The sequence below is a fragment of the Musca autumnalis genome, unplaced genomic scaffold (assembly GCF_047663935.1).
Source record: "Musca autumnalis isolate F117 unplaced genomic scaffold, ASM4766393v1 scaffold_4, whole genome shotgun sequence".
NCBI lineage: Eukaryota > Metazoa > Arthropoda > Insecta > Diptera > Muscidae > Musca > Musca autumnalis.
In genome coordinates, this window is record NW_027411977.1 from 232,291,587 (window position 1) to 232,318,743 (window position 27,157).

General features: G+C 30.6%; 1 protein-coding gene across 5 annotated transcripts in view; it reads left to right on the forward strand.

Moving 5' to 3' along the window:
- The window catches only part of LOC141403712 (uncharacterized), a 517,705-nt gene that overhangs the window by 31,838 nt on the left and 458,710 nt on the right, over window positions 1-27,157 (forward strand). For all 5 annotated transcript variants that reach the window (XM_073986549.1, XM_073986554.1, XM_073986555.1 and 2 more), the window contains exon 2: window positions 20,148-21,792. In XM_073986549.1, coding sequence (XP_073842650.1) covers window positions 20,227-21,792 — 1,566 coding nt within the window. In that variant the 5' untranslated portion in view covers window positions 20,148-20,226. The remainder of the gene's footprint in view (window positions 1-20,147; window positions 21,793-27,157) is intronic.

Genomic DNA, 27,157 nt, shown 5'->3' on the forward strand with positions numbered 1-27,157 from the left:
AAACGTGGATTTTTTAAAGAATATTTTTCATCAAACCAAAGGCCACAAAACGTGGATTTTTTAAAGAATATTTTTCATCAAACCAAAGGCCACAAAACGTGGATTTTTTAAAGAATATTTTTCATCAAACCAAAGGCCACAAAACGTGGATTTTTTAAAGAATATTTTTCATCAAACCAAAGGCCACAAAACGTGGATTTTTTAAAGAATATTTTTCATCAAACCAAAGGCCACAAAACGTGGATTTTTTAAAGAATATTTTTCATCAAACCAAAGGCCACAAAACGTGGATTTTTTAAAGAATATTTTTCATCAAACCAAAGGCCACAAAACGTGGATTTTTTAAAGAATATTTTTCATCAAACCAAAGGCCACAAAACGTGGATTTTTTAAAGAATATTTTTCATCAAACCAAAGGCCACAAAACGTGGATTTTTTAAAGAATATTTTTCATCAAACCAAAGGCCACAAAACGTGGATTTTTTAAAGAATATTTTTCATCAAACCAAAGGCCACAAAACGTGGATTTTTTAAAGAATATTTTTCATCAAACCAAAGGCCACAAAACGTGGATTTTTTAAAGAATATTTTTCATCAAACCAAAGGCCACAAAACGTGGATTTTTTAAAGAATATTTTTCATCAAACCAAAGGCCACAAAACGTGGATTTTTTTAAAGAACATTTTTCATCAAACCAAAGGCCAGAAAACGTGGATTTTTTAAATAATTTTTTTCATCCATCCAAAGGCCACAAAACGTGGATTTTTTTTAAAGAATATTTTTCATCAAACCAAAGGCCACAAAACGTGGATTTTTTAAAGAATATTTTTCATCAAACCAAAGGCCATAAAACGTGAATTTTTTAAAGAATATTTTTCATCAAACCAAAGGCCACAAAACGTGGATTTTTTTAAAGAACATTTTTCATCAAACCAAAGGCCACAAAACGTGGATTTTTTAAATAATTTTTTTCATCCATCCAAAGGCCACAAAACGTGGATTTTTTAAAGAATATTTTTCATCAAACCAAAGGCCACAAAACGTGGATTTTTTAAAGAATATTTTTCATCAAACCAAAGGCCACAAAACGTGGATTTTTTAAAGAATATTTTTCATCAAACCAAAGGCCACAAAACGTGGATTTTTTAAAGAATATTTTTCATCAAACCAAAGGCCACAAAACGTGGATTTTTTAAAGAATATTTTTCATCAAACCAAAGGCCACAAAACGTGGATTTTTTAAAGAATATTTTTCATCAAACCAAAGGCCACAAAACGTGGATTTTTTAAAGAATATTTTTCATCAAACCAAAGGCCACAAAACGTGGATTTTTTAAAGAATATTTTTCATCAAACCAAAGGCCACAAAACGTGGATTTTTTAAAGAATATTTTTCATCAAACCAAAGGCCACAAAACGTGGATTTTTTAAAGAATATTTTTCATCAAACCAAAGGCCACAAAACGTGGATTTTTTAAAGAATATTTTTCATCAAACCAAAGGCCACAAAACGTGGATTTTTTAAAGAATATTTTTCATCAAACCAAAGGCCACAAAACGTGGATTTTTTAAAGAATATTTTTCATCAAACCAAAGGCCACAAAACGTGGATTTTTTAAAGAATATTTTTCATCAAACCAAAGGCCACAAAACGTGGATTTTTTAAAGAATATTTTTCATCAAACCAAAGGCCACAAAACGTGGATTTTTTAAAGAATATTTTTCATCAAACCAAAGGCCACAAAACGTGGATTTTTTAAAGAATATTTTTCATCAAACCAAAGGCCACAAAACGTGGATTTTTTTAAAGAACATTTTTCATCAAACCAAAGGCCAGAAAACGTGGATTTTTTAAATAATTTTTTTCATCCATCCAAAGGCCACAAAACGTGGATTTTTTAAAGAATATTTTTCATCAAACCAAAGGCCACAAAACGTGGATTTTTTAAAGAATATTTTTCATCAAACCAAAGGCCACAAAACGTGGATTTTTTAAAGAATATTTTTCATCAAACCAAAGGCCACAAAACGTGGATTTTTTAAAGAATATTTTTCATCAAACCAAAGGCCACAAAACGTGGATTTTTTAAAGAATATTTTTCATCAAACCAAAGGCCACAAAACGTGGATTTTTTAAAGAATATTTTTCATCAAACCAAAGGCCACAAAACGTGGATTTTTTAAAGAATATTTTTCATCAAACCAAAGGCCACAAAACGTGGATTTTTTAAAGAATATTTTTCATCAAACCAAAGGCCACAAAACGTGGATTTTTTAAAGAATATTTTTCATCAAACCAAAGGCCACAAAACGTGGATTTTTTAAAGAATATTTTTCATCAAACCAAAGGCCACAAAACGTGGATTTTTTAAAGAATATTTTTCATCAAACCAAAGGCCACAAAACGTGGATTTTTTAAAGAATATTTTTCATCAAACCAAAGGCCACAAAACGTGGATTTTTTAAAGAATATTTTTCATCAAACCAAAGGCCACAAAACGTGGATTTTTTTAAAGAACATTTTTCATCAAACCAAAGGCCAGAAAACGTGGATTTTTTAAATAATTTTTTTCATCCATCCAAAGGCCACAAAACGTGGATTTTTTTTAAAGAATATTTTTCATCAAACCAAAGGCCACAAAACGTGGATTTTTTAAAGAATATTTTTCATCAAACCAAAGGCCATAAAACGTGAATTTTTTAAAGAATATTTTTCATCAAACCAAAGGCCACAAAACGTGGATTTTTTTAAAGAACATTTTTCATCAAACCAAAGGCCACAAAACGTGGATTTTTTAAATAATTTTTTTCATCCATCCAAAGGCCACAAAACGTGGATTTTTTAAAGAATATTTTTCATCAAACCAAAGGCCACAAAACGTGGATTTTTTAAAGAATATTTTTCATCAAACCAAAGGCCACAAAACGTGGATTTTTTAAAGAATATTTTTCATCAAACCAAAGGCCACAAAACGTGGATTTTTTAAAGAATATTTTTCTTCAAACCAAAGGCCACAAAACGTGGATTTTTAAAGAATATTTTTCATCAAACCAAAGGCCCCAATACGTCGATTTTTTAAATAATTTTTTTCATCCATCCAAAGGCCACAAAACGTGGATTTTTTTAAAAAATATTTTTTCAAAAGACAAACAAACGTGGATTTTTTTTAAAAAATATTTTTTCAAAAGACCAGCAAACATGGATTTTTTTAAAAAATATTTTTTCAAAAGACCAAAAAACGTGGATTTTTTTAAAAAAATATTTTTTCAAAAGACCAACAAACGTGGATTTTTTTTAAAAAATATTTTTTCAAAAGTCCAACAGACGTGGGTTTTTTTTTTTAAATATTTTTTCAAAAGTCCAGCAAACATGGATTTTTTTAAAAAATATTTTTTCAAAAGACCAAAAAACGTGGATTTTTTTAAAAAAATATTTACAGACGTGGATTTTTTTAAAAGACCAACAAACGTGGATTTTTGTAAAAAAATTTTTTCAAAAGACCAACCAGCGTGGATTTTTTTAAAAAATATTTTTTCAAAAGACCAACAAACGAGGATTTTTTAAAAAAATATTTTTTCAAAAGACCAACAAACGTGGATTTTTTTAAAATTTTTTTTTTCAAAAGACCGACAAACGTGGATTTTTTTAAAAGACCAACAAAAGTGGATTTTTTTAAAATTTTTTTTTTCAAAAGACCAACAAACGTGGATTTTTTTAACAAATATTTTTTCAAAAGACCAACAAACGTGGATTTTTTTAAAAAATATTTTTTCAAAAGACCTGCAAACATGGATTTTTTTAAAAAATATTTTTTCAAAAGACCAACAAACGTGGATTTTTTTAAAAAATAGTTTTTCAAAAGACCAACAAACGCGTATTTTTTTAAAAAATATTTTTTCAAAAGACCAACAGACGTGGGTTTTTTTTTTAAATATTTTTTCAAATGTCCAACAAACGTGGATTTTTTTAAAAAATATTTTTTCAGAAGACCAACAGTCGTGGATTTTTTAAAAAATATTTTTTTCAAAAGACCAACAAACGCGGATTTTTTTAAAAAATATTTTTTTCAAAAGACCAACAAACGTGGATTTTTTAGAAAATATTTTTTCAAAAGACCAACCAGCGTGGATTTTTTTAAAAAATATTTTTTCAAAAGACCAACAAACGTGGATTTTTTTAAAAAATATTTTTTCAAAAGACCGACAAACGTGGATTTTTTAAAAAAATTTTTTTCAAAAGACCGACAAACTTGGATTTTTTTAAAAGACCAACAACCGTGGTTTTTTTAAAAAATATTTTTTCAAAAGACCAACAAACGTGGATTTTTTTAAAAAATATTTTTTCAAAAGATTAACAACCGTGGATTTTTTTAAAAAATATTTTTTCAAAAGACCAACAAACGTGGATTTTTTTAAAAAATATTTTTTCAAAAGACCAACAAACGTGGATTTTTTTAAAAAATATTTTTTCAAAAGACAAACAAACGTGGATTTTTTTAAAAAATATTTTTTCAAAAGACCAGCAAACGTGGATTTTTTTAAAAAATATTTTTTCAAAAGACCAAAAAACGTGGATTTTTTTAAAAAAATATTTTTTCAAAAGACCAACAAACGTGGATTTTTTTTAAAAAATATTTTTTCAAAAGTCCAACAGACGTGGGTTTTTTTTTTAAACATTTTTCCAAAAGTCCAGCAAACATGGATTTTTTTAAAAAATATTTTTTCAAAAGACCAAAAAACGTGGATTTTTTTAAAAAAATATTTTTTCAAAAGACCAACAAACGTGGATTTTTTTTAAAAAATATTTTTTCAGAAGACCAACTGTCGTGGATTTTTTTAAAAAATATTTTTCAAAAGACCAACAAACGTGGATTTTTTTTTAAAAATATTTTTTCAAAAGACCAACAAACGTGGATTTTTTTTAAAAATATTTTTTCAAAAGACCAACAAACGTGGATTTTTTTAAAAAAAATATTTTTTCAAAAGACCAACATACGTGGATTTTTTAAAAAATATTTTTTCAAAAGACAAACATACGTGGATTTTTTTAAAAAATATTTTTTCAAAAGACTAACATACGTGGATTTTTTTAAAAAATATTTATTCATGCACCCATCAATCATGAATGTTTTAAAAAATTAAAAAAATATATTTTTTCGTAATCCCAACAAACGTTAAAAAAAATAAAAAAAATCCTCCTGAACCCAACAATTTTAGAAAAAAAAATAGAAAAAAAAATATTTTCTACATGAAACGTGAATTTTTTTAAATTATTTTCAAAGATCTTCAATGGTCTGAAGACCTTTTAAGAGTCTTCTGTGGACTGAAGGTCTCGTTAGGGTCTTCTATGGTTTCAAGACCACTTAAGGTTCTTCTATGGATAGACGACCTTATAAGGGTCTTCTATGTACAGAAGATCTCTCAATAACTTGCCGTCCCATTAACTTTGAATATCATTGGAACACAAAGCGCAAAATTCTCACACTTAATTATTTTTTAATAATTTCATTGTCAGTTTAGTTTTAATGGCTGTGCAAACTAACCATTCAATTTGAAAACTAAACAAAACAAAAACAACAACCACAACAAAAAATTTAAACAAACATATTTAAAAGTGTATAACAAATAATGACCGTTGAAAGAATTAAATTTAAAAATATTTTTTGAAAACAAAAACGGAAATAAAATCATCAAATAAAAGAATGACTAATGCCCATGACTTCAGAACCGGTTGGCTTAGCCCAAAAAAATAAAAGTTCCCATAGAATGAAACAAATGCTAATAAAAAATAATACATCTTAATAATATTTTTGTACAACAACATTAACAAGAACAACAATATAAAATTGTTGAATGAAATAAAAATGAAATTGAAACTTCCCTGAACAAAAAAAAAAAAAAAAACAGCAAAATTCACATCAACAACTCAAATATCAATCAATCAAAATGCCAAAACTAAAATACAGGCGAACACAGCGAGCCGAACAAAAGCAATTCGGTGAATGTTAATTTCGCTTTTTTTATCCAAAAAAAGACCACTTTGGCGGCAGGCCACCACCACTGTTATATTGTCATAGCTATTATTTTTCAGTTACTTTTTTGAAAATACAAAAAAATCGCAGCTACCTGAGTTGCTTCTTTTTCTATGTATTTCTAAATAAACACCAAAATTTATATAAGAAAAAAAAAATACAAGAATAACGTCCAATTCCACAATAATAGATTTTATTTAAAATTCTAAACCATAACGCCATGAGCTAACACATATCCATAGTTACACACGATACTTAACTGAATGCTTAATCCCCTGCCCAGACAGACACTGCAGAGCTGCCAAAGTTGTGAGTTGATAGTTAAACGACCACGAAATGGTTTGGAAAAAATAAACTTCTTTCAATTATAAGTTCGACCCCCATCCACCAACAACAGCCAAATGAGGCAATCCCCACACCACACCAAAAAATTGACTTATGTCATCGTCTAGAAGAAGAAGAAGAAATAGAGACTAGACACTTTTGATGATGACGATGATGTATTCTGCTCGATAAGACCACAAAGCGCCAAAAATTTTAAGATATAAACCCTTCTATAGCTTATGGACATAAAAAAAGAGTTCTGCGGGTAGAGATACTTTAGGGTTTTACTTAAATATTCTGTAAACGTTCCGATTGTTACAACAAATGTTTACATTTATGCATGACAAGATGGGTTGAGAAAAAAATAAACAAAAAAATTACAAAGATGGAATAGTGAGAAATAAGTAAAAGCCTACAATGTAAAAAATATTTTTTTTTAAAAAATCCACTTTTGTTGGCTACATGAAAAAATATTTTTTAAAAAATCCACGTTTGTTGAGTCTATGCAAAAGTATTTTTTAAAAAATCCACATAAGTTGAGTCCATGAAAAAATATTTGTTAAAAAATCCACGTTTGTTGGCTACATGAAAAAATATTTTTTTAAAAAATCCACGTTTGTTGAGTCTATGAAAAAGTATTTTTTAAAAAATCCACATAAGTTGAGTCCATGAAAAAATATTTTTTAAAAAATCCACGTTTGTTGGCTACATGAAAAAATATTTTTTAAAAAATCCACGCTTTGTGGTAATTTGGTGGGTGAAAAATATTTTTTAAAAAATCCACGCTTTGTGGTAATTTGGTGGGTGAAAAATATTTTTTAAAAAATCCACGCTTTGTGGTAATTTGGTGGGTGAAAAATATTTTTTAAAAAATCCACGCTTTGTGGTAATTTGGTGGGTGAAAAATATTTTTTAAAAAAATCCACGCTTTGTGGTAATTTGGTGGGTGAAAAATATTTTTTAAAAAATCCACGCTTTGTGGTAATTTGGTGGGTGAAAAATATTTTTTAAAAAATCCACGCTTTGTGGTAATTTGGTGGGTGAAAAATATTTTTTAAAAAATCCACGCTTTGTGGTAATTTGGTGGGTGAAAAATATTTTTTAAAAAATCCACGCTTTGTGGTAATTTGGTGGGTGAAAAATATTTTTTAAAAAATCCACGCTTTGTGGTAATTTGGTGGGTGAAAAATATTTTTTAAAAAATCCACGCTTTGTGGTAATTTGGTGGGTGAAAAATGTTTTTTAAAAAATCCACGCTTTGTGGTAATTTGGTGGGTGAAAAATATTTTTTAAAAAATCCACGCTTTGTGGTAATTTGGTGGGTGAAAAATATTTTTTAAAAAATCCACGCTTTGTGGTAATTTGGTGGGTGAAAAATATTTTTTAAAAAATCCACGCTTTGTGGTAATTTGGTGGGTGAAAAATATTTTTTTTAAAATCCACGCTTTGTGGTAATTTGGTGGGTGAAAAATATTTTTTAAAAATCCACGTTTTGTGGCCTTGGTTTGATGAAAAATTTGTGGTCCGAAGGTGAATGAAAAATATTCCTATAAATATAAAAATATTCCTGGACTTTGTTTTGTTGAGCACGTTTTGTGGCCTACCTTGTATCGGAATTGGTAATTAACAATTTAAGTGTCCAAGGTCACAACCCCATAATGTTCGGTTTCTTAAGCGATTACAAAACTCTTATCAAACCATAATTTGACATATGCTCCCATTATGTTGTTTTGTTAATTCTACATACATATGTATGTATGTAACACATGAACATAAATATATCATATTTATTTGTCTATTGCAAATGACGACGACGATGATGATGATGGTGCAATACGAAGTTTACAACATAAATTCTAACAAAAACAACAAAATTAGGTGCCTTCCATCCATCAACGATTGCAGGTGATTGCTTACAAAAGGGGAGACCCTATTCTGTGTGTTATCTTGTAGCTTTCATTTATAATAGTTGTAATAATCATAAAAACACTAACAACAATAGTAAAAGAATTTTATCAGGCAGTTTATACAACAATAGACCAAGCAATTGATAAACAAAAGAAATAGGGAGTGAGAGGAAGAGAGAGAAGGGCGGGTGAGCATTATTTGATATTAAGGTGGGTAAAGAATTTGGATCTTCGAAAGAATTTTTTCAAGGCTCGTGGATTTTTTATATTTTTTTTTAAGGCTAGTGGGGTGTTTAACGTCGTTTTTCAAAGCTAGTGGATTTTTAAAGAATTTTTTCAAGGCTCGTGGATTTTTTAAAGAATTTTTTCAAGGCTCGTGGATTTTTTAAAGAATTTTTTTAAGGCTCGTGGATTTTTTAAAGAATTTTTTTAAGGCTCGTGGGTTTATTTAAAGAATTTTTTTAAGGCTCTTGGATTTTTTAAAGAATTTTTTTAAGGATCGTGGATTTTTTAAAGAATTTTTTTAAGGCTCGTGGATTTTTTAAAGAATTTTTTTAAGACTCGTGGATTTTTTAAAGAATTTTTTTAAGGCTCGTGGATTTTTTAAAGAATTTTTTTAAGGCTCGTGGATTTTTTAAAGAATTTTTTAAGGCTAGTGGATTTTTTAAAGAATTTTTTTAAGGCTCGTGGATTTTTTAAAGAATTTTTTCAAGGCTCGTGGATTTTTTAAAGAATTTTTTCAAGGCTCGTGGATTTTTTAAAGAATTTTTTTAAGGCTCGTGGATTTTTTAAAGAATTTTGTTAAGGCTCGTGGATTTTTTAAATATTTTTTAAGGCTCGTGGATTTTTTAAAGAATTTTGTTAAGGCTCGTGGATTTTTTAAATATTTTTTAAGGCTCGTGGATTTTTTAAAGAATTTTTTCAAAACTTGTGAATTTTTTGAAGAATTTTTCAAGGCTCCTGGATTTTTTTTAAGGCTCGTGGATTTTTTAAATAATTTTTCAAGGCTCGTGGATTTTTTAAAGAATTTTTCAAGGCTTGTGGATTTTTTAAAGAATTTGTTCAAGGCTCGTGGATTTTTTAAAGAATTTTTTTAAGGCTCATGGATTTTTTAAAGAATTTTTTTAAGGCTCGTGGATTTTTGAAAGAATTTTTTAAGGCTCATGGATTTTTTAAAGAATTTTTTAAGGCTCGTGGATTTTTTAAAGAATTTTTTTAAGGCTCGTGGATTTTTAAAGAATTTTTTTAAGGCTCGTGGAGTTTTTAAAGAATTTTTCCAAGGCTCGTAGATTTTTTAAAGAATTTTTTTAAGGCTCGTGGATTTTTTAAAGAATTTTTTTAAGGCTCGTAGATTTTTTAAAGAATTTTTTTAAGGCTCGTGGATTTTTTAAAGAATTTTTTTAAGGCTCGTGGATTTTTTAAAGAATTTTTTTTAAGGCTCGTGGAGTTTTTAAAGAATTTTTCCAAGGCTCGTGGATTTTTTAAAGAATTTTTTTAAGGCTCGTGGATTTTTTAAAGAATTTTTTTAAGGCTCGTGGATTTTTTAAAGAATTTTTTTAAGGCTCGTGGATTTTTTAAAGAATTTTTTAAGGCTCGTGGATTTTTTAAAGATTTTTTTTAGGGCTCGTGGATTTTTTAAAGAATTTTTTTAAGGCTCGTGGATTTTTTAAAGAATTTTTTCAAGGCTCGTGGATTTTTTAAAGAATTTTTTTAAGGCTCGTGGATTTTTTAAAGATTTTTTTTTAAGGCTCGTGGATTTTTTAAAGTATTTTTTTAAGGCTCGTGGATTTTTTAAAGAATTTTTTTAAGGCTCGTGGATTTTTTAAAGAATTTTTTTAAGGCTCGTGGAGTTTTTAAAGAATTTTTCCAAGGCTCGTGGATTTTTTAAAGAATTTTTTTAAGGCTCGTGGATTTTTTAAAGAATTTTTTTAAGGTTCGTGGATTTTTTAAAGAATTTTTTCAAGGCTCGTGGATTTTTTAAAAAGATTTTTGGATTTTTTAAAGAATTTTTTCAAGGCTCGTGGATTTTTTAAAGAATTTTTTTAAGGCTCGTGGATTTTTTAAAGAATTTTTTTAAGGCTCGTGGATTTTTTAAAGAATTTTTTTAAGGCTCTTGGATTTTTTAAAGAATTTGTTTAAGGCTCGTGGATTTTTTAAAGAGTTTTTTAAGGCTCGTGGATTTTTTAAAGAATTTTTTTAAGGCTCGTGGATTTTTTAAAGAATTTTTTTAAGGCTCGTGGATTTTTTAAAGAATTTTTTTAAGGCTCGTGGATTTTTTAAAGATTTTTTTAAGGCTAGTGGATTTTTTAAAGAATTTTTTTTTAGGCTCGTGGATTTTTTAAAGAATTTTTTCAAGGCTCGTGGATTTTTTAAAGAATTTTTTCAAGGCTCGTGGATTTTTTAAAGAATTTTTTTAAGGCTCGTGGATTTTTTAAAGATTTTTTTTAAGGCTCGTGGATTTTTTAAAGTATTTTTTTAAGGCTCGTGGATTTTTTAAAGAATTTTTTTAAGGCTCGTGGATTTTTTAAAGAATTTTTTTTTAAGGCTCGTGGAGTTTTTAAAGAATTTTTCCAAGGCTCGTGGATTTTTTAAAGAATTTTTTTAAGGCTCGTGGATTTTTTAAAGAATTTTTTTTTAAGGCTCGTGGATTTTTTAAACAATTTTTTCAAGGCTCGTGGATTTTTTAAAGAATTTTTTAAGGCTCGTGGATTTTTTAAAGAATTTTTTTAAGGCTCGTGGATTTTTTAAAGATTTTTTTAAGGCTCGTGGATTTTTTAAAGAATTTTTTCAAGGCTCGTGGATTTTTTAAAGAATTTTTTTAAGGCTCGTGGAGTTTTTAAAGAATTTTTCCAAGGCTCGTGGATTTTTTAAAGAATTTTTTTAAGGCTCGTGGATTTTTTAAAGAATTTTTTTAAGGCTCGTGGATTTTTTAAAGAATTTTTTTTAAGGCTCGTGGAGTTTTTAAAGAATTTTTCCAAGGCTCGTGGATTTTTTAAAGAATTTTTTTAAGGCTCGTGGATTTTTTAAAGAATTTTTTTAAGGCTCGTGGATTTTTTAAAGAATTTTTTTAAGGCTCGTGAATTTTTTAAAGAATTTTTTTAAGGCTCGTGGATTTTTTAAAGAATTTTTCCAAGGCTCGTGGATTTTTTAAAGAATTTTTTTAAGGCTCGTGGATTTTTTAAAGAATTTTTTTAAGGCTCGTGGATTTTTTAAAGAATTTTTTTAAGGCTCGTGGATTTTTTAAAGAATTTTTTTAAGGCTCGTGGATTTTTTAAAGAATTTTTTTAAGGCTCGTGGATTTTTTAAAGAATTTTTTTAAGGCTCGTGGATTTTTTAAAGAATTTTTTTAAGGCTCGTGGAGTTTTTAAAGAATTTTTCCAAGGCTCGTGGATTTTTTAAAGAATTTTTTTAAGGCTCGTGGATTTTTTAAAGAATTTTTTTAAGGTTCGTGGATTTTTTAAAGAATTTTTTCAAGGCTCGTGGATTTTTTAAAAAGATTTTTGGATTTTTTAAAGAATTTTTTCAAGGCTCGTGGATTTTTTAAAGAATTTTTTCAAGGCTCGTGGATTTTTTAAAGAATTTTTTTAAGGCTCGTGGATTTTTTAAAGAATTTTTTTAAGGCTCGTGGATTTTTTAAAGAATTTTTTTAAGGCTCTTGGATTTTTTAAAGAATTTGTTTAAGGCTCGTGGATTTTTTAAAGAGTTTTTTTAAGGCTCGTGGATTTTTTAAAGAATTTGTTTAAGGCTCGTGGATTTTTTAAAGAATTTTTTTAAGGCTCGTGGATTTTTTAAAGAATTTTTTTAAGGCTCGTGGATTTTTTAAAGATTTTTTTAAGGCTAGTGGATTTTTTAAAGAATTTTTTTTAGGCTCGTGGATTTTTTAAAGAATTTTTTCAAGGCTCGTTGATTTTTTAAAGAATTTTTTCAAGGCTCGTGGATTTTTTAAAGAATTTTTTTAAGGCTCGTGGATTTTTTAAAGAATTTGTTTAAGGCTCGTGGATTTTTTAAGGAATTTTTTTTAAGGCTCGTGGATTTTTTAAACAATTTTTTCAAGGCTCGTGGATTTTTAAAGAATTTTTTCAAGGCTTGTGGATTTTTTAAAGAATTTTTTTAAGGCTCGTGGATTTTTTAAAGAATTTTTTTAAGGCTCGTGGATTTTTTAAAGAATTTTTTTAAGGCTCGTGGATTTTTTAAAGATTTTTTTTAAGGCTCGTGGATTTTTTAAACAATTTTTTTCAAGGCTCCTAGATTTTTTAAACAATTTTTTCAAGGCTCCTAGATTTTTTAAACAATTTTTTCAAGGCTCGTGGATTTTTTAAACAATTTTTTCAAGGCTCGTGGATTTTTTAAGCAATTTTTTCAAGGCTCGTGGATTTTTTAAACAATTTTTTCAAGGCTCGTGGATTTTTTAAACAATTTTTTCAAGGCTCGTGGATTTTTTAAAGAATTTTTTTAAGGCTCGTGGATTTTTTAAACAATTTTTTCAAGGCTCGTGGATTTTTTAAAGAATTTTTTTAAGGCTCGTGGATTTTTTAAAGAATTTTTTTAAGGCTAGTGGATTTTTTAAAGAATTTTTTTAAGGCTCGTGGATTTTTTAAAGAATTTTTTCAAGGCTCGTGGATTTTTTACAGAATTTTTTTAAGGCTCGTTGATTTTTTAAAGAATTTTTTTAAGGCTCGTGGATTTTTTAAAGAATTTTGTTAAGGCTTGTGGATTTTTTAAATATTTTTTAAGGCTCGTGGATTTTTTAAAGATTTTTTTCAAAACTTGTGAATTTTTTGAAGAATTTTTTCAAAACTTGTGAATTTTTTGAAGAATTTTTCAAGGCTCCTGGATTTTTTTTAAGGCCCGTGGATTTTTTAAATAATTTTTCAAGGCTCGTGGATTTTTTGTAGAATTTTTCAAGGCTTGTGGATTTTTTAAAGAATTTGTTCAAGGCTCGTGGATTTTTTAAAGAATTTTTTTAAGGCTCATGGATTTTTTAAAGAATTTTTTTAAGGCTCGTGGATTTTTGAAAGAATTTTTTAAGGCTCGTGGATTTTTTAAAGAATTTTTTTAAGGCTCGTGGATTTTTTAAAGAATTTTTTTAAGGCTCGTGGATTTTTTAAAGAATTTTTTTTAAGGCTCGTGGAGTTTTTAAAGAATTTTTCCAAGGCTCGTGGATTTTTTAAAGAATTTTTTTAAGGCTCGTGGATTTTTTAAAGAATTTTTTTAAGGCTCGTGGATTTTTTAAAGAATTTTTTTAAGGCTCGTGGATTTTTTAAAGAATTTTTTTAAGGCTCGTGGATTTTTTAAAGAATTTTTTTAAGGCTCGTGGATTTTTTAAAGAATTTTTTTAAGGCTCGTGGATTTTTTAAAGAATTTTTTCAAGGCTCGTGGATTTTTTAAAGAATTTTTTTAAGGCTCGTGGATTTTTTAAAGATTTTTTTTAAGGCTCGTGGATTTTTTAAAGTATTTTTTTAAGGCTCGTGGATTTTTTAAAGAATTTTTTTAAGGCTCGTGGATTTTTTAAAGAATTTTTTTAAGGCTCGTGGATTTTTTAAAGAATTTTTTTAAGGTTCGTGGATTTTTTAAAGAATTTTTTCAAGGCTCGTGGATTTTTTAAAAAGATTTTTGGATTTTTTAAAGAATTTTTTCAAGGCTCGTGGATTTTTTAAAGAATTTTTTCAAGGCTCGTGGATTTTTTAAAGAATTTTTTTAAGGCTCGTGGATTTTTTAAAGAATTTTTTTAAGGCTCGTGGATTTTTTAAAGAATTTTTTTAAGGCTCTTGGATTTTTTAAAGAATTTGTTTAAGGCTCGTGGATTTTTTAAAGAGTTTTTTAAGGCTCGTGGATTTTTTAAAGAATTTGTTTAAGGCTCGTGGATTTTTTAAAGAATTTTTTTAAGGCTCGTGGATTTTTTAAAGAATTTTTTTAAGGCTCGTGGATTTTTTAAAGATTTTTTTAAGGCTAGTGGATTTTTTAAAGAATTTTTTTTAGGCTCGTGGATTTTTTAAAGAATTTTTTCAAGGCTCGTGGATTTTTTAAAGAATTTTTTTAAGGCTCGTGGATTTTTTAAAGAATTTTTTTAAGGCTCGTGGATTTTTTAAAGAATTTTTTCAAGGCTCGTGGATTTTTTAAAGAATTTTTTCAAGGCTCGTGGATTTTTTAAAGAATTTTTTTAAGGCTCGTGGATTTTTTAAAGAATTTTGTTAAGGCTCGTGGATTTTTTAAATATTTTTTAAGGCTCGTGGATTTTTTAAAGATTTTTTTCAAAACTTGTGAATTTTTTGAAGAATTTTTTCAAAACTTGTGAATTTTTTGAAGAATTTTTCAAGGCTCCTGGATTTTTTTTAAGGCCCGTGGATTTTTTAAATAATTTTTCAAGGCTCGTGGATTTTTTAAAGAATTTTTCAAGGCTTGTGAATTTTTTAAAGAATTTGTTCAAGGCTCGTGGATTTTTTAAAGAATTTTTTTAAGGCTCATGGATTTTTTAAAGAATTTTTTTAAGGCTCGTGGATTTTTGAAAGAATTTTTTAAGGCTCGTGGATTTTTTAAAGAATTTTTTTAAGGCTCGTGGATTTTTTAAAGAATTTTTTTAAGGCTCGTGGATTTTTTAAAGAATTTTTTTTAAGGCTCGTGGAGTTTTTAAAGAATTTTTCCAAGGCTCGTGGATTTTTTAAAGAATTTTTTTAAGGCTCGTGGATTTTTTAAAGAATTTTTTTAAGGCTCGTGGATTTTTTAAAGAATTTTTTTAAGGCTCGTGGATTTTTTTAAGAATTTTTTTAAGGCTCGTGGATTTTTTAAAGAATTTTTTTAAGGCTCGTGGATTTTTTAAAGAATTTTTTTAAGGCTCGTGGATTTTTTAAAAAATTTTTTCAAGGCTCGTGGATTTTTTAAAGAATTTTTTTAAGGCTCGTGGATTTTTTAAAGATTTTTTTTAAGGCTCGTGGATTTTTTAAAGTATTTTTTTAAGGCTCGTGGATTTTTTAAAGAATTTTTTTAAGGCTCGTGGATTTTTTAAAGAATTTTTTTAAGGCTCGTGGAGTTTTTAAAGAATTTTTCCAAGGCTCGTGGATTTTTTAAAGAATTTTTTTAAGGCTCGTGGATTTTTTAAAGAATTTTTTTAAGGTTCGTGGATTTTTTAAAGAATTTTTTCAAGGCTCGTGGATTTTTTAAAAAGATTTTTGGATTTTTTAAAGAATTTTTTCAAGGCTCGTGGATTTTTTAAAGAATTTTTTCAAGGCTCGTGAATTTTTTAAAGAATTTTTTTAAGGCTCGTGGATTTTTTAAAGAATTTTTTTAAGGCTCGTGGATTTTTTAAAGAATTTTTTTAAGGCTCTTGGATTTTTTAAAGAATTTGTTTAAGGCTCGTGGATTTTTTAAAGAGTTTTTTAAGGCTCGTGGATTTTTTAAAGAATTTGTTTAAGGCTCGTGGATTTTTTAAAGAATTTTTTTAAGGCTCGTGGATTTTTTAAAGAATTTTTTTAAGGCTCGTGGATTTTTTAAAGATTTTTTTAAGGCTAGTGGATTTTTTAAAGAATTTTTTTAGGCTCGTGGATTTTTTAAAGAATTTTTTCAAGGCTCGTGGATTTTTTAAAGAATTATTTCAAGGCTCGTGGATTTTTTAAAGAATTTTTTTAAGGCTCGTGGATTTTTTAAAGATTTTTTTTAAGGCTCGTGGATTTTTTAAAGTATTTTTTTAAGGCTCGTGGATTTTTTAAAGAATTTTTTTAAGGCTCGTGGATTTTTTAAAGAATTTTTTTAAGGCTCGTGGATTTTTTAAAGAATTTTTTTTAAGGCTCGTGGAGTTTTTAAAGAATTTTTCCAAGGCTCGTGGATTTTTTAAAGAATTTTTTTAAGGCTCGTGGATTTTTTAAAGAATTTTTTTTTAAGGCTCGTGGATTTTTTAAACAATTTTTTCAAGGCTCGTGGATTTTTTAAAGAATTTTTTAAGGCTCGTGGATTTTTTAAAGAATTTTTTTAAGGCTCGTGGATTTTTTAAAGAATGTTTTTAAGGCTCGTGGATTTTTTAAAGAATTTTTTTAAGGCTCGTGGATTTTTTAAAGAATTTTTTTAAGGCTCGTGGATTTTTTAAAGAATTTTTTTAAGGCTCGTGGATTTTTTAAAGAATTTTTTTAAGGCTCGTGGATTTTTTAAAGAATTTTTTTAAGGCTCGTGGATTTTTTAAAGAATTTTTTTAAGGCTCGTGGATTTTTTAAAGAATTTTTTTAAGGCTCGTGGATTTTTTAAAGAATTTTTTTAAGGCTCGTGGATTTTTTAAAGAATTTTTTTAAGGCTCGTGGATTTTTTAAACAATTTTTTCAAGGCTCCTAGATTTTTTAAGCAATTTTTTCAAGGCTCGTGGATTTTTTAAACAATTTTTTCAAGGCTCGTGGATTTTTTAAACATTTTTTTCAAGGCTCGTGGATTTTTTAAAGAATTTTTTCAAGGCTCGTGGATTTTTTTAAGAATTTTTTCAAGGCTCGTGGATTTTTTTAAGAATTTTTTCAAGGCTCGTGGATTTTTTTAAGAATTTTTTCAAGGCTCGTGGATTTTTTTAAGAATTTTTTCAAGGCTCGTGGATTTTTTAAAGAATTTTTTCAAGTCTCGTGGATTTTTTAAAGAATTTTTTCAAAGCTCGTGGATTTTTTAAAGAATTTTTTCAAGGCTCGTGGATTTTCTAAAGAATGTTTTCAAGGCCTGTGGAGTTTTTAAATAATTTTTTAAAGGCTCGTGGAGTTTTTAAAGATGTTTTTAAAGGCTCGTGGAGTTTTTAAAGAATTTTTATAGGCTCGTGGAGTTTTTAAAGAATTTTTTAAAGGCTCGTCGATTTTTTAAGGAATTTTTTCATGACTAGTGGAGTTTTTAAAGAATTTTTTCAAGGCTCGTGGAGTTTTTAAAGAATTTTTTAATTGCTCGTGGATTTTTTAAGGAATTTTTTCCAGACTAGTGGAGTTTTTAAAGAATTTTTTAATTGCTCGTGGATTTTTTAAGGAATTTTTTCCAGACTAGTGGAGTTTTTAAAGAATTTTTTTCAAGGCTCGTGGGGCCTATAGATTGCCAATAAAAATTATTTAAAAAATCCACGCCTAAGGGCCTATTGGTGGGCAATAAAAATTATTTAAAAAAACCACGCCCAAGGGCCTATAGGTGGGCAGTAAAAAATATTTAAAAATCCACGCCTAAGGGCCTATAGGTGGACAATTTTTTAAATAATTTTTCAAGGCTCATGGATTTTTTAAAGTATTTTTTTCAAGGCTCCTGGAGTTTTTTAAGAATTTTTTCAAGGCTATAATTTATCTGTGTGTTTGCGGCTTTGTCTGTGTTTGTAGTTTGTTTTCGTTAACTGTGTTTATTGTTCTTTCAGCCATTATCAACCGGAAATTGTGTGAAGAAATATTTCCACAAGTTCACACTTTCTGTTTGGCCTGAACTCTTCTTCGTCAGTTCAGCATTAAATAAATATTTGCCAATTTCTAAATTAAACAATTGATAGAACCTGTTCCGCAAAATAGAAGAAAATCAAAATAAATACTTAAATAAAAACAACAACAAAACAGAATTACTCAACCAATTTTCATTGGAAGTCAGGAATGGCTATCGTAAGTCAATAACTACCTAAAGTACACTTCAAGATATCAAAAAATCTAATCAGAAGACATGGTGCAATAAAAGTCATCGCCATGAATGGGGGGTTATTTGGTGATAAAAACCTAATACGAATAAAATTTCTAAGGTTTGAATTTTCTTTTGAAATTTCACAATTTTTCCCAGAAACAATTTTTTCGATATTTTCCAATGAGTTGATCTGGGATGTGTCACAAAAAAAAGGCCCTTCTTTAGATTTTCCTTAGCTGTAACTTTGTAAAATTTTCCATTCGCAGTTTTCATCCCGGAAAACCGAATTGACACACTTGTCCAGAATTTCCTTAAAATTTACCCCCATATTTTTGCGTTACTTCTCACTTTCGTCGAAATTTGTTTATCAATGAACTTTTTGTTTGTTTTTGTTGTTGTTTTTTTTTGCTTCATTTAACCGGGAATTTTTCTTTGCTGCTGGTTGGTTGTTGTATTTTTACGCCGCTGCTATTATTTTTGAAATTCAATTCAACTTTTGCTTGATATCGGCAATTTTTTGTGTTGTTACGTCTCTTGGTTTTTAGTCATTCACACACATACGAGCGTAGCAACACGCACACAGAGACACAGACAAGATTGATAACAGCTCTTGGGGATCATAAAAATATCAAGGGTTTTGATATCAGAGGTTCTTTGTGCTTGCACGGCTACTATCGCAACAAAAGCAACAACAGCAACCGAAAAAAAAAACAGAATAGAATTTTGAACTTTTTTGTATTAAATGATAAAATGGAATTATAATATAATAATTATATAATTGTTCCACAAACATCCCAGGCGGGACAGGGGAGACTTCTCTCATATCAATGAGTGCACCCCGATTCATATTAACTCAATGATATGGGACCTACTGTTTATCGCCGAGTCCGAACGGCGTGTCTAAGACACCACATGTAGAGAAGTTGTACAAGGCTGAAATACTCAGAAAATGTCGCCAACATTACTGAGGGGTATTTTGCCACCGTTGAAAAGTGTTTGATGTTGACTGGCCGGGGAATCGAACCCACGACCTTTAGCGTGCAAGGCGGGTGTGCATACCATTGCACCACGGTGGCACCCAAAATGGAATTACAATGGAAAAAATGGAATTACAAATTGTCAATATTAGGGTGGTTAATAAAAACAATTTCTTTAAAAAAAAATCCACGTTTTGTGGCATTTGTTGGGATGAAAAATTTCTTTAAAAAAATCCACGCTTTGTGGCCTTTGTTGGGATGAAAAAAATTCTTTAAAAAATCCACGTTTTGTGGCCTTTGTTGGGATGAAAAAAATTCTTTAAAAAATCCACGTTTTGTGGCCTTTGTTGGGATGAAAAAAATTCTTTAAAAAATCCACGTTTTGTGGCCTTTGTTGGGATGAAAAAAATTCTTTAAAAAATCCACGCTTTGTGGCCTTTGTTGGGATGAAAAAAATTCTTTAAAAAATCCACGCTTTGTGGCCTTTGTTGGGATGAAAAAAATTCTTTAAAAAATCCACGTTTTGTGGCCTTTGTTGGGATGAAAAAATGTCTTTAAAAAATCCACGTTTTGTGGCCTTTGTTGGGATGAAAAAATTCTTTAAAAAATCCACGTTTTGTGGCCTTTGTTGGGATGAAAAAATTTCTTTAAAAAATCCACGTTATGTGGCCTTTGTTGGGATGAAAAAATTTCTTTAAAAAATCCACGTTTTGTGGCCTTTGTTGGGATGAAAAAATTTCTTTAAAAAATCCACGTTTTGTGGCCTTTGTTGGGGTGAAAAAATTTCTTTAAAAAATCCACGTTTTGTGGCCTTTGTTGGTATGAAAAAATTTCTTTAAAAAATCCACGTTTTGTGGCCTTTGTTGGGATGAAAAAATTTCTTTAAACAATCCACGTTTTGTGGCCTTTGTTGGTATGAAAAAATTTCTTTAAAAAATCCACGTTTTGTGGCCTTTGTTGGGATGAAAAAAAATCTTTAAAAAATTCACGTTTTGTGGCCTTTGGTTTGAGAAAAAAATTTCTTTAAAAAATCCACGTTTTGTAGCCTTTGGTTTGAGGAAAAAATTTCTTTAAAAAATCCACGTTTTGTGGCCTTTGGTTTGAGGAAAAAATTTCTTTAAAAAATCCACGTTTTGTGGCCTTTGGTTTGATGAAAAATATTCTTTAAAAAATCCCCGGTTTGTGGTCTTTGAGATCCTTGAAAATTTTCTTTAAAAATCTACGTTTGAGAAATATTAAAATAAAAATACTTTATTTTTTATTTTTTATTAATTTTATTTTTTTTTTTTAATATTTTTTCTTTCCAGATTTCCATGACAATTTGTCAATGATTGAATTATTCCTGCCCATAAAATCACCACCGTCACCACCCGCAACGCCGCCAACATGAATTCATCAAAGGAATCGAAGGCCTCGGCAAAGGCCCAAAAGAAACAGCAAAAATCAATTCGAAAACAACAGCAACAACAACAAACTCAATTACAACAAAACAAAACCAAAGAACAAGATGAACAAACGTTAAGTAAAAATCAGAAAAATTCCCTACAATCCAACATCAAATCCCAAAAGAATGGCAACCCTCCTATTGTGGTTGTCAATCACAATAACAATAATATTGTAACAGAAAATAACAATAATAATAACAACAACAATAATAATAATGTTAGCCAAAAATTACGTGAATATTATGAACAACAACAATTACAAAAACAACAATTGGCTGCCAATAAATCCCTGATACCCGGCTATGAAAATGCTCCTCTACCAAAATTTGAGCGTTCCGGAAGTTTCTCTTTGAAAGGGAAGCTTTCTAAGCTCATCAATTCCATAACGAGTAGCAAAGAAAATCTAACCAAAACCGAGGAAGATGCTGGTGGAGAATTGCCTTTTAAATTCACACGAAGTCGTTCCATGATTTTGCCAAGACGCACAAATAGGCGTAGCCTAATTGAACCCCAGTTGGAGCAATTGTCGGAAGAGGTTGATGCCTCTTCTCCAGCATCGCCAAGAAAAAACTCCATTGAAAATGTGGAAATCACACCACAAAGGCCCATATCATCGCCGGAGGCCAGTTCCGCCTCGGCCACTTCTACTCCCGTGGAGGCTGCGCCCGGTAATTCTGTCACTAAGCTAAGAAAAACTTCCACCCCAGTTTTAATGGCTGATCCCAATTTCGATCCCATTGCCAATTTTAAGAAACGTCGTTCCAACACCTTTATGTCTTCCTTTAAAAGTACCCTGGCCGGTATAACGGGTAGCGAGAAGAAAAAAGAAAAACTCAATGACAAGTGGAGGGCTTCGCTACAATCCCTGCAAGCCATCGATAACATGGTTAGCTATGAAAACATGTCCTTTATCGACTATGACAAATTCAACGGCTATGAAAAGCAACTGGAACGTAAGCTATCCCAAATCAGCTTGATGGATCCTTCGCTTAACTCCTCCATGATCACTCCGCCGGATGTATCGCACATTTCCGACAACAGCTCATACATATTGCCATCACCCGTTGGCACACCATCGAACGTTTCGGCTCCCTCACCATTTGTTACGCCGCAAACGGTAGTGCGACGTCGTAAAACGTCAACAACGTCGTTGCACGGTTCCGCTCGTAAACTGGCCGATCGTCGTAGTGCGTCGCGCAATAGCTTTACGCTAGATTCAGATTACGAGCACAATCTGGATAAACCGCGTAATGTATATCGTGAAAGTTTAGATTCGCGTAAACTTGAACTATTGAATGAGATGTCGCGGAATTCGTACATTTTGGATAGTGATTTGATCGATATTTTGGACTTGGCTGCAGTGTCGCCGCAAGGAAAACGGCGCAGTAGTAGCAGTAGTGCCCAAAACAGGACAAATTATCGTCGTGGTTGCAGTCACACCAGTCATGGGAGAGATGTCGTCGATGCAGCTGCTGCTGCTGTGGGTGCAGGTGGAGCTTATGTACAGGTAAGTGGGAAAGAAAATTGCTTATTGAGACAGATATTCACTTGCGGAGGTCGAAAAATGCGTATGTGTCTCCTTTTTGAGGTGATTACTTTAGCAGAAATGCCCAAAAGGGCATATCTTTTATGGGAGAGCCCTAAAGAGATGTGGGAATCCTTGGGAAATAAACACAAAAAGTCAGGAAACACCGGAATAAAATTCGGCATGGAACTCGTGCCGCCTTTGGTTGCCATGTGGGTCAATATTTTAGCAATGTCTTTGAGCAATATGAAAATTTACATCGTCAGGAAGATAAGTAACAAATTTGGAGACGATTTGAGTGAAATTACGAAAATTATCAAATTGATTCCAAAGAGAAAGAGGTCTGGGGATACTTGGAAAAAAATCACAGGGAATTCACACAGCTTCTAGTCGTCATATAGGTCAACATTTTAGCAACTTTTTTGAGGAATAGGAAAATTTACCTCGTCAGGATGATTGGAAACAAATTTGGTCACGATTTGAGCCAATTTTGTGATAGAAAATATGAAATTGATTCCAAGAAGAAAGAGGTCTGGGTATCCTTGGAGAATAATCACAGGAAGTTCATACAGCTTTCAGTTGTCATGTGGGTTAATATTTTAGCATCTTTTTTAAGGAATTGGAGAATCTACATCGTCAAGAAAATAAGAAACAAATTTGGAGACGATTTGAGCAAGTTTGTGAGAGACAACATCAAATTGATTCCAAGGAGAAAGAGGTCTGGATATCGTTGGAAAATAATAACAGCGAATTCATACAGCTTGTGGTTTTCATGTGGGTTAATATTTTAGCAACTCCTTTATGGAATTGAAAAATCTACCTCATCAAGGAGATAAGGAACAAATTTGAAAACGATTTGAGCAAATTTGTGTGCGACAAAATCAAATTGATTCCAAAGAGAAAGCGGTAGAGGAGTCCTTGGAAAATAATCACAGGTAATATCATCACAGGTTAATATTTTAACAACTTTTCGACAAATAGGAAAACGTCATGTAGGTCAAATTTTTATTAACGTTCTTGAGATATAGGAAAATTTACCAAGTCAGGAAGAACAAATAGTAATTTGGTGAAGATTAAAGCGAATTTTCTAAGCAAAAATATCAAATTGATTCCGGGACCTCTGTTCAATTCCGACCATCCCAAGGCTACTGGATTATTTTTAAAGGCTCATGGATTTTTCAGAATATTTTTAGAGGCTCGAGAAACATTTTTAAAAGCTTGGGAGATCTCAAATTAAGTCTGGGGATCCTGGGAAAATAATCAAGAAAAGTCAGGGAACAACCTAATGAAAGTCGGCATGGAACTCGTGCCGCTTCTGGTTGTCAGTTGTGGAAACATTTCAGCAACGTCTTTGAGAAATAGGAAAAATTACCTTGTCAGGAAGATAAGAGACAAATTTGGAGACGATTTCAGCAAATTTGTGAGCTACAACATCAAATTGATTCTAAGCAGAAAGAGGTCTGGGACATTCTGGAAAATAATCACCTGGAATTCATACAGCTTCTGGTTGTCATGTGGGTATCTTGTTTTGCAACGTCTTTGAGAAATAGGAAAATTTACGTAGACAGGAAGATAAAATATAAATTTGGTGACAATTAGAGCGAATTTCGTGGGCGAAAATATCAAATTGATTTCGTGGCCTCTGTTATATTTGGTGCATCTCTAGATACAGAAATATTTTAAGGGGACTTCGTGCAGCTTCCAGCTCCCATTTAAGGCAAGAATTTTGCACTTCTTTAGCGAATAGGAAAATTGGCCTTCTCAGAAAAAATAATCAAGAAAAGTCAGTGATCAAACTAATAAAAGTCAGCATGGAACTCGTGCCGCTTCTGGTTGTCACGTGGGTCAACATTTTAGCAACGTCTTTGAGAAATATGAAAATATACCTCCTCAGGGAGACAAGACACAAATTTGGAGACAACTTGAGTAAATTTGTGCGCTACCATATCAAATTGATTCTATGCAGAAAGAGGTCTGGGGATTGCTGGAAAATAATCACTGGGAATTCATGCAGCTTCCGGTTGCCATGTGGGTCAACATTTTAGCAACGTCTTTGAAATATAGGAAAATTTACGTCGACAGGAATATCAAATACAAATTTTGTGACAATTAGAACGAATTCCGTGAGCGAAAATATCAAATGGATTCCGTGACCTCTGTTCAATTCAGTACATCCCAAGGCTACTGGATTATATTTAAAGGCTCGTAGATTTTTCAGAATATTTTTAGAGGCTCACGGATTTTTCAGAATATATTAAGAGGCTCGAGGAACATTTTTAAAAACTAGGGAGAGCTCTAATAAAGTCTGAAGATCCTGGGAAAATAATCAAGAAATGTCAGGGAACAACCTAATAAAAGTCAGCATGGAACTCGTGCCGCTTCTGGTTGTCACGTGGGTCAACATTTTAGCAACGTCTTTGACAAATATAAAAATTTACCTCCTCAGGAAGATAAGAGACAAATTTGGAGACGATTTCTGCAAATTCGTGAGGTACAATATCAAATTGATTCTAAGCAAAAAGAGGTCTGGGGATTGCTGGAAAATAATCACCTGGAATTCATGCAGTTTCTGGTTGTCATGTGGGTCAACTATTTGCAATGTCTTTAAGAAATAGGAAAATTTACGTCAAAAGGAAGATCAAATACAAATTTGGTGACAATTAGAGCGAATTTCTTGAGCGAAAATATCAAATTGATTCCATGACCTCTGTTCAATTTAGTTCATCCCAAGGCTACTGGATTATTTTTAAAGGCTCGTGGATTTTTCAGAACATTTTTAGAGGCTCATGGATTTTTCAGAATATTTTAAGAGGCTCGAGGAACATTTTTAAAAACTAGGGAGAGCTCTAATAAAGTCTGGAGATCCTGGGAAAATAATCAAGAAAAGTCAGGGAACAATCTAATAAAAGTCAGCATGGAACTCGTGCCGCTTCTGGTTGTCACGTGGGTCAACATTTTAGCAAAGTCTTTGAGAAATATGACAATTTACCTCCTCAGGAAAATAAGAGACAAATTTGGAGACGATTTCAGTAAATTTGTGAGCTATAATAACAAATTGATTCTAAGCAGAAAGAGGTCTGAGGATTACTGGAAAATAATCACCTGGAATTCATACAGCTTCTGGTTTTCATGTGGGTCAACTGTTTTGCAACGTCTTTGAGAAATAGGAAAATTTACGTCGTCATGAAGATATGAAATAAATTTGGATACGATTTGAGTGAATTTTGTGAACGAAAATATCAAATTGATTCCAAAGAGAAAGGGGTCTGTGGATCCTTGGAAAATAATCAGAGGGAATTCACGCAGCTTCTAGTCGTCATGTACGTCAACATTTTAGCAACTTCTTTGGGGAATTGGAAAGTACATCTTGTCAGGAAAATCCGAAACAAATATGGTACGATTTTAGCGAATTTCTTAACGAAAATATCAAATTGATTCCAAAGAGAAAGTTGTCTGGAGATACTTGGAAAATAGTCACAGGAAATCATACAGCTTTTGGTTGTCATCTGGGTTAATATTTTAGCAACTTCTTTGAGGATTAGGCAAATTTACATCCTCAGTAAGATAAGAAACAAATTTGGTGACGATATTAGCAAATTTGTGAGCACAAATATCAAATTTATTTCAAAGAGAAAAAGGTCTATGGATCCTTGGAAAATAATCACAAGGAATTCATACAGCTTTTGGCTGTCATCTAGGTTAATATTTTAGCAACTTCTTTGAGGAATAGGAAAACGTACCAAGTCAGGAAGATTAAATATAAATTTGGTGACGATTAAAACGAATTTTGCGAGCAAAAATATAAAATTGATTCCATATCCTTAGTTGAATTCAAGCCATCCCAAGATACAGAAAATATTTTATGAGGACTTCAACTGTCGTGTAGTCGACATTTCATCAGCGTCTTTGAGAAGTAAGAAAACTGACCTCGTCAGGAAGATCAAATAGAAACTTGGTGACGATTAAAGTGAATTTTGTGAGCGAAAATATCAAATTGATTCCGTGGTGTCTGTTGAATTCAGTTCACCCCAGGATACAGAAATATTTTAAGGGGACTTCGTGCAGCTTCCAGCTCTCATATAAGGCAAAAAATCTTGCAACTTCTAGGAAAATTGGCCTCCTCAGAAAGATGAGAAACAAAATTTGGTACTAGTTTGAGCTAATTTGTGAGCAGATGTATCGAATTGATTCAATGGTCATTGTTGAATTTATGACATTCCAAAATGCTGAAGATATTTTATGAAGACTTGGCGAAGCTTCTAGCTAGTTTTAGGAATTTATTTTGCAAATAAAGATATTTTGATCATCCGGAAGATCAAAATAAACCATGGAAGTGATTTGAACGTTGTGAGCGAAAATATTAAATTGATTAAGTGACCTCTGCTACATTTTGTGTATCCTACATTTTATTGGGACTTCTTGCAGCTTTTAGCTTTTCCTCAAAGGCAAAACTGTAAATTCTTCTTTAATGGCTATGAAAATTTACCTCTTCAGGAAAAATGGAAACCAAATTTTGTAACGATTTAAGCGAATTTTGTGAACAAAAAAGTAAAATTGATTCAATGGCCACAATGACGAATTCATGGCATTCCACGGTATAGAAAATATTTTATCAAGACTTTGTGTAACTTTAGCTATCATTTAAGGCAAATATTTATTTGACTTTTTTCGGAAGATCAGAACAAAGTTTGTTTATATTTGGCGGTAAATTATTCGAAAATAAAAACAAATGAAGTTCAATGATCTCTGTCTGCATTGAATGTATTCCAAGATACAGAAAATATTTCATGGGCACTTTGGGCGAATTCTAGGAATATTTCTAGAGGCTCTCGGATTTTTAAAAATATTTTAACAGACTTCTGAATATTTTTCGAGGCTCCTGGAGAATTTTTGGAGGATCATGGATTTTCAAAATATTTTTAGAAGCCCATGGATCATTTTGAGAGGATCATTTTGAGAGAATATTTTAGAGGTTCCTGGAAAATTTTGAAAGACTCGTGGATTTTTAAGAATAGTTTAAGAAGTTCGTGGAATAGTTTTAAATGCTGATGGATATTTTAGACAGGTTTGGGAATTTCACAAATATGTTTAGAGGCTTATGTTTAGAAGCCCGTGGATGTATAAGAACATGTTTAGAGGCTCCTGGAATATTTTTAGATGATCGTGGATGTTTAAGAACATTTTTAGAGGCCCTTGGAAAATGTTTAGAAGCTCGTGGCTGTTTAAGAACATTTTAAGAGGCTCCTGGAACATGTTTAGAAGCTCGTGGATGTTTAAGAACATTTTTAGAGGCTCCTGGAAAATGGTTAGGAGCTCGTCGATGTTTGAGAACATTTTTAGAGACTCC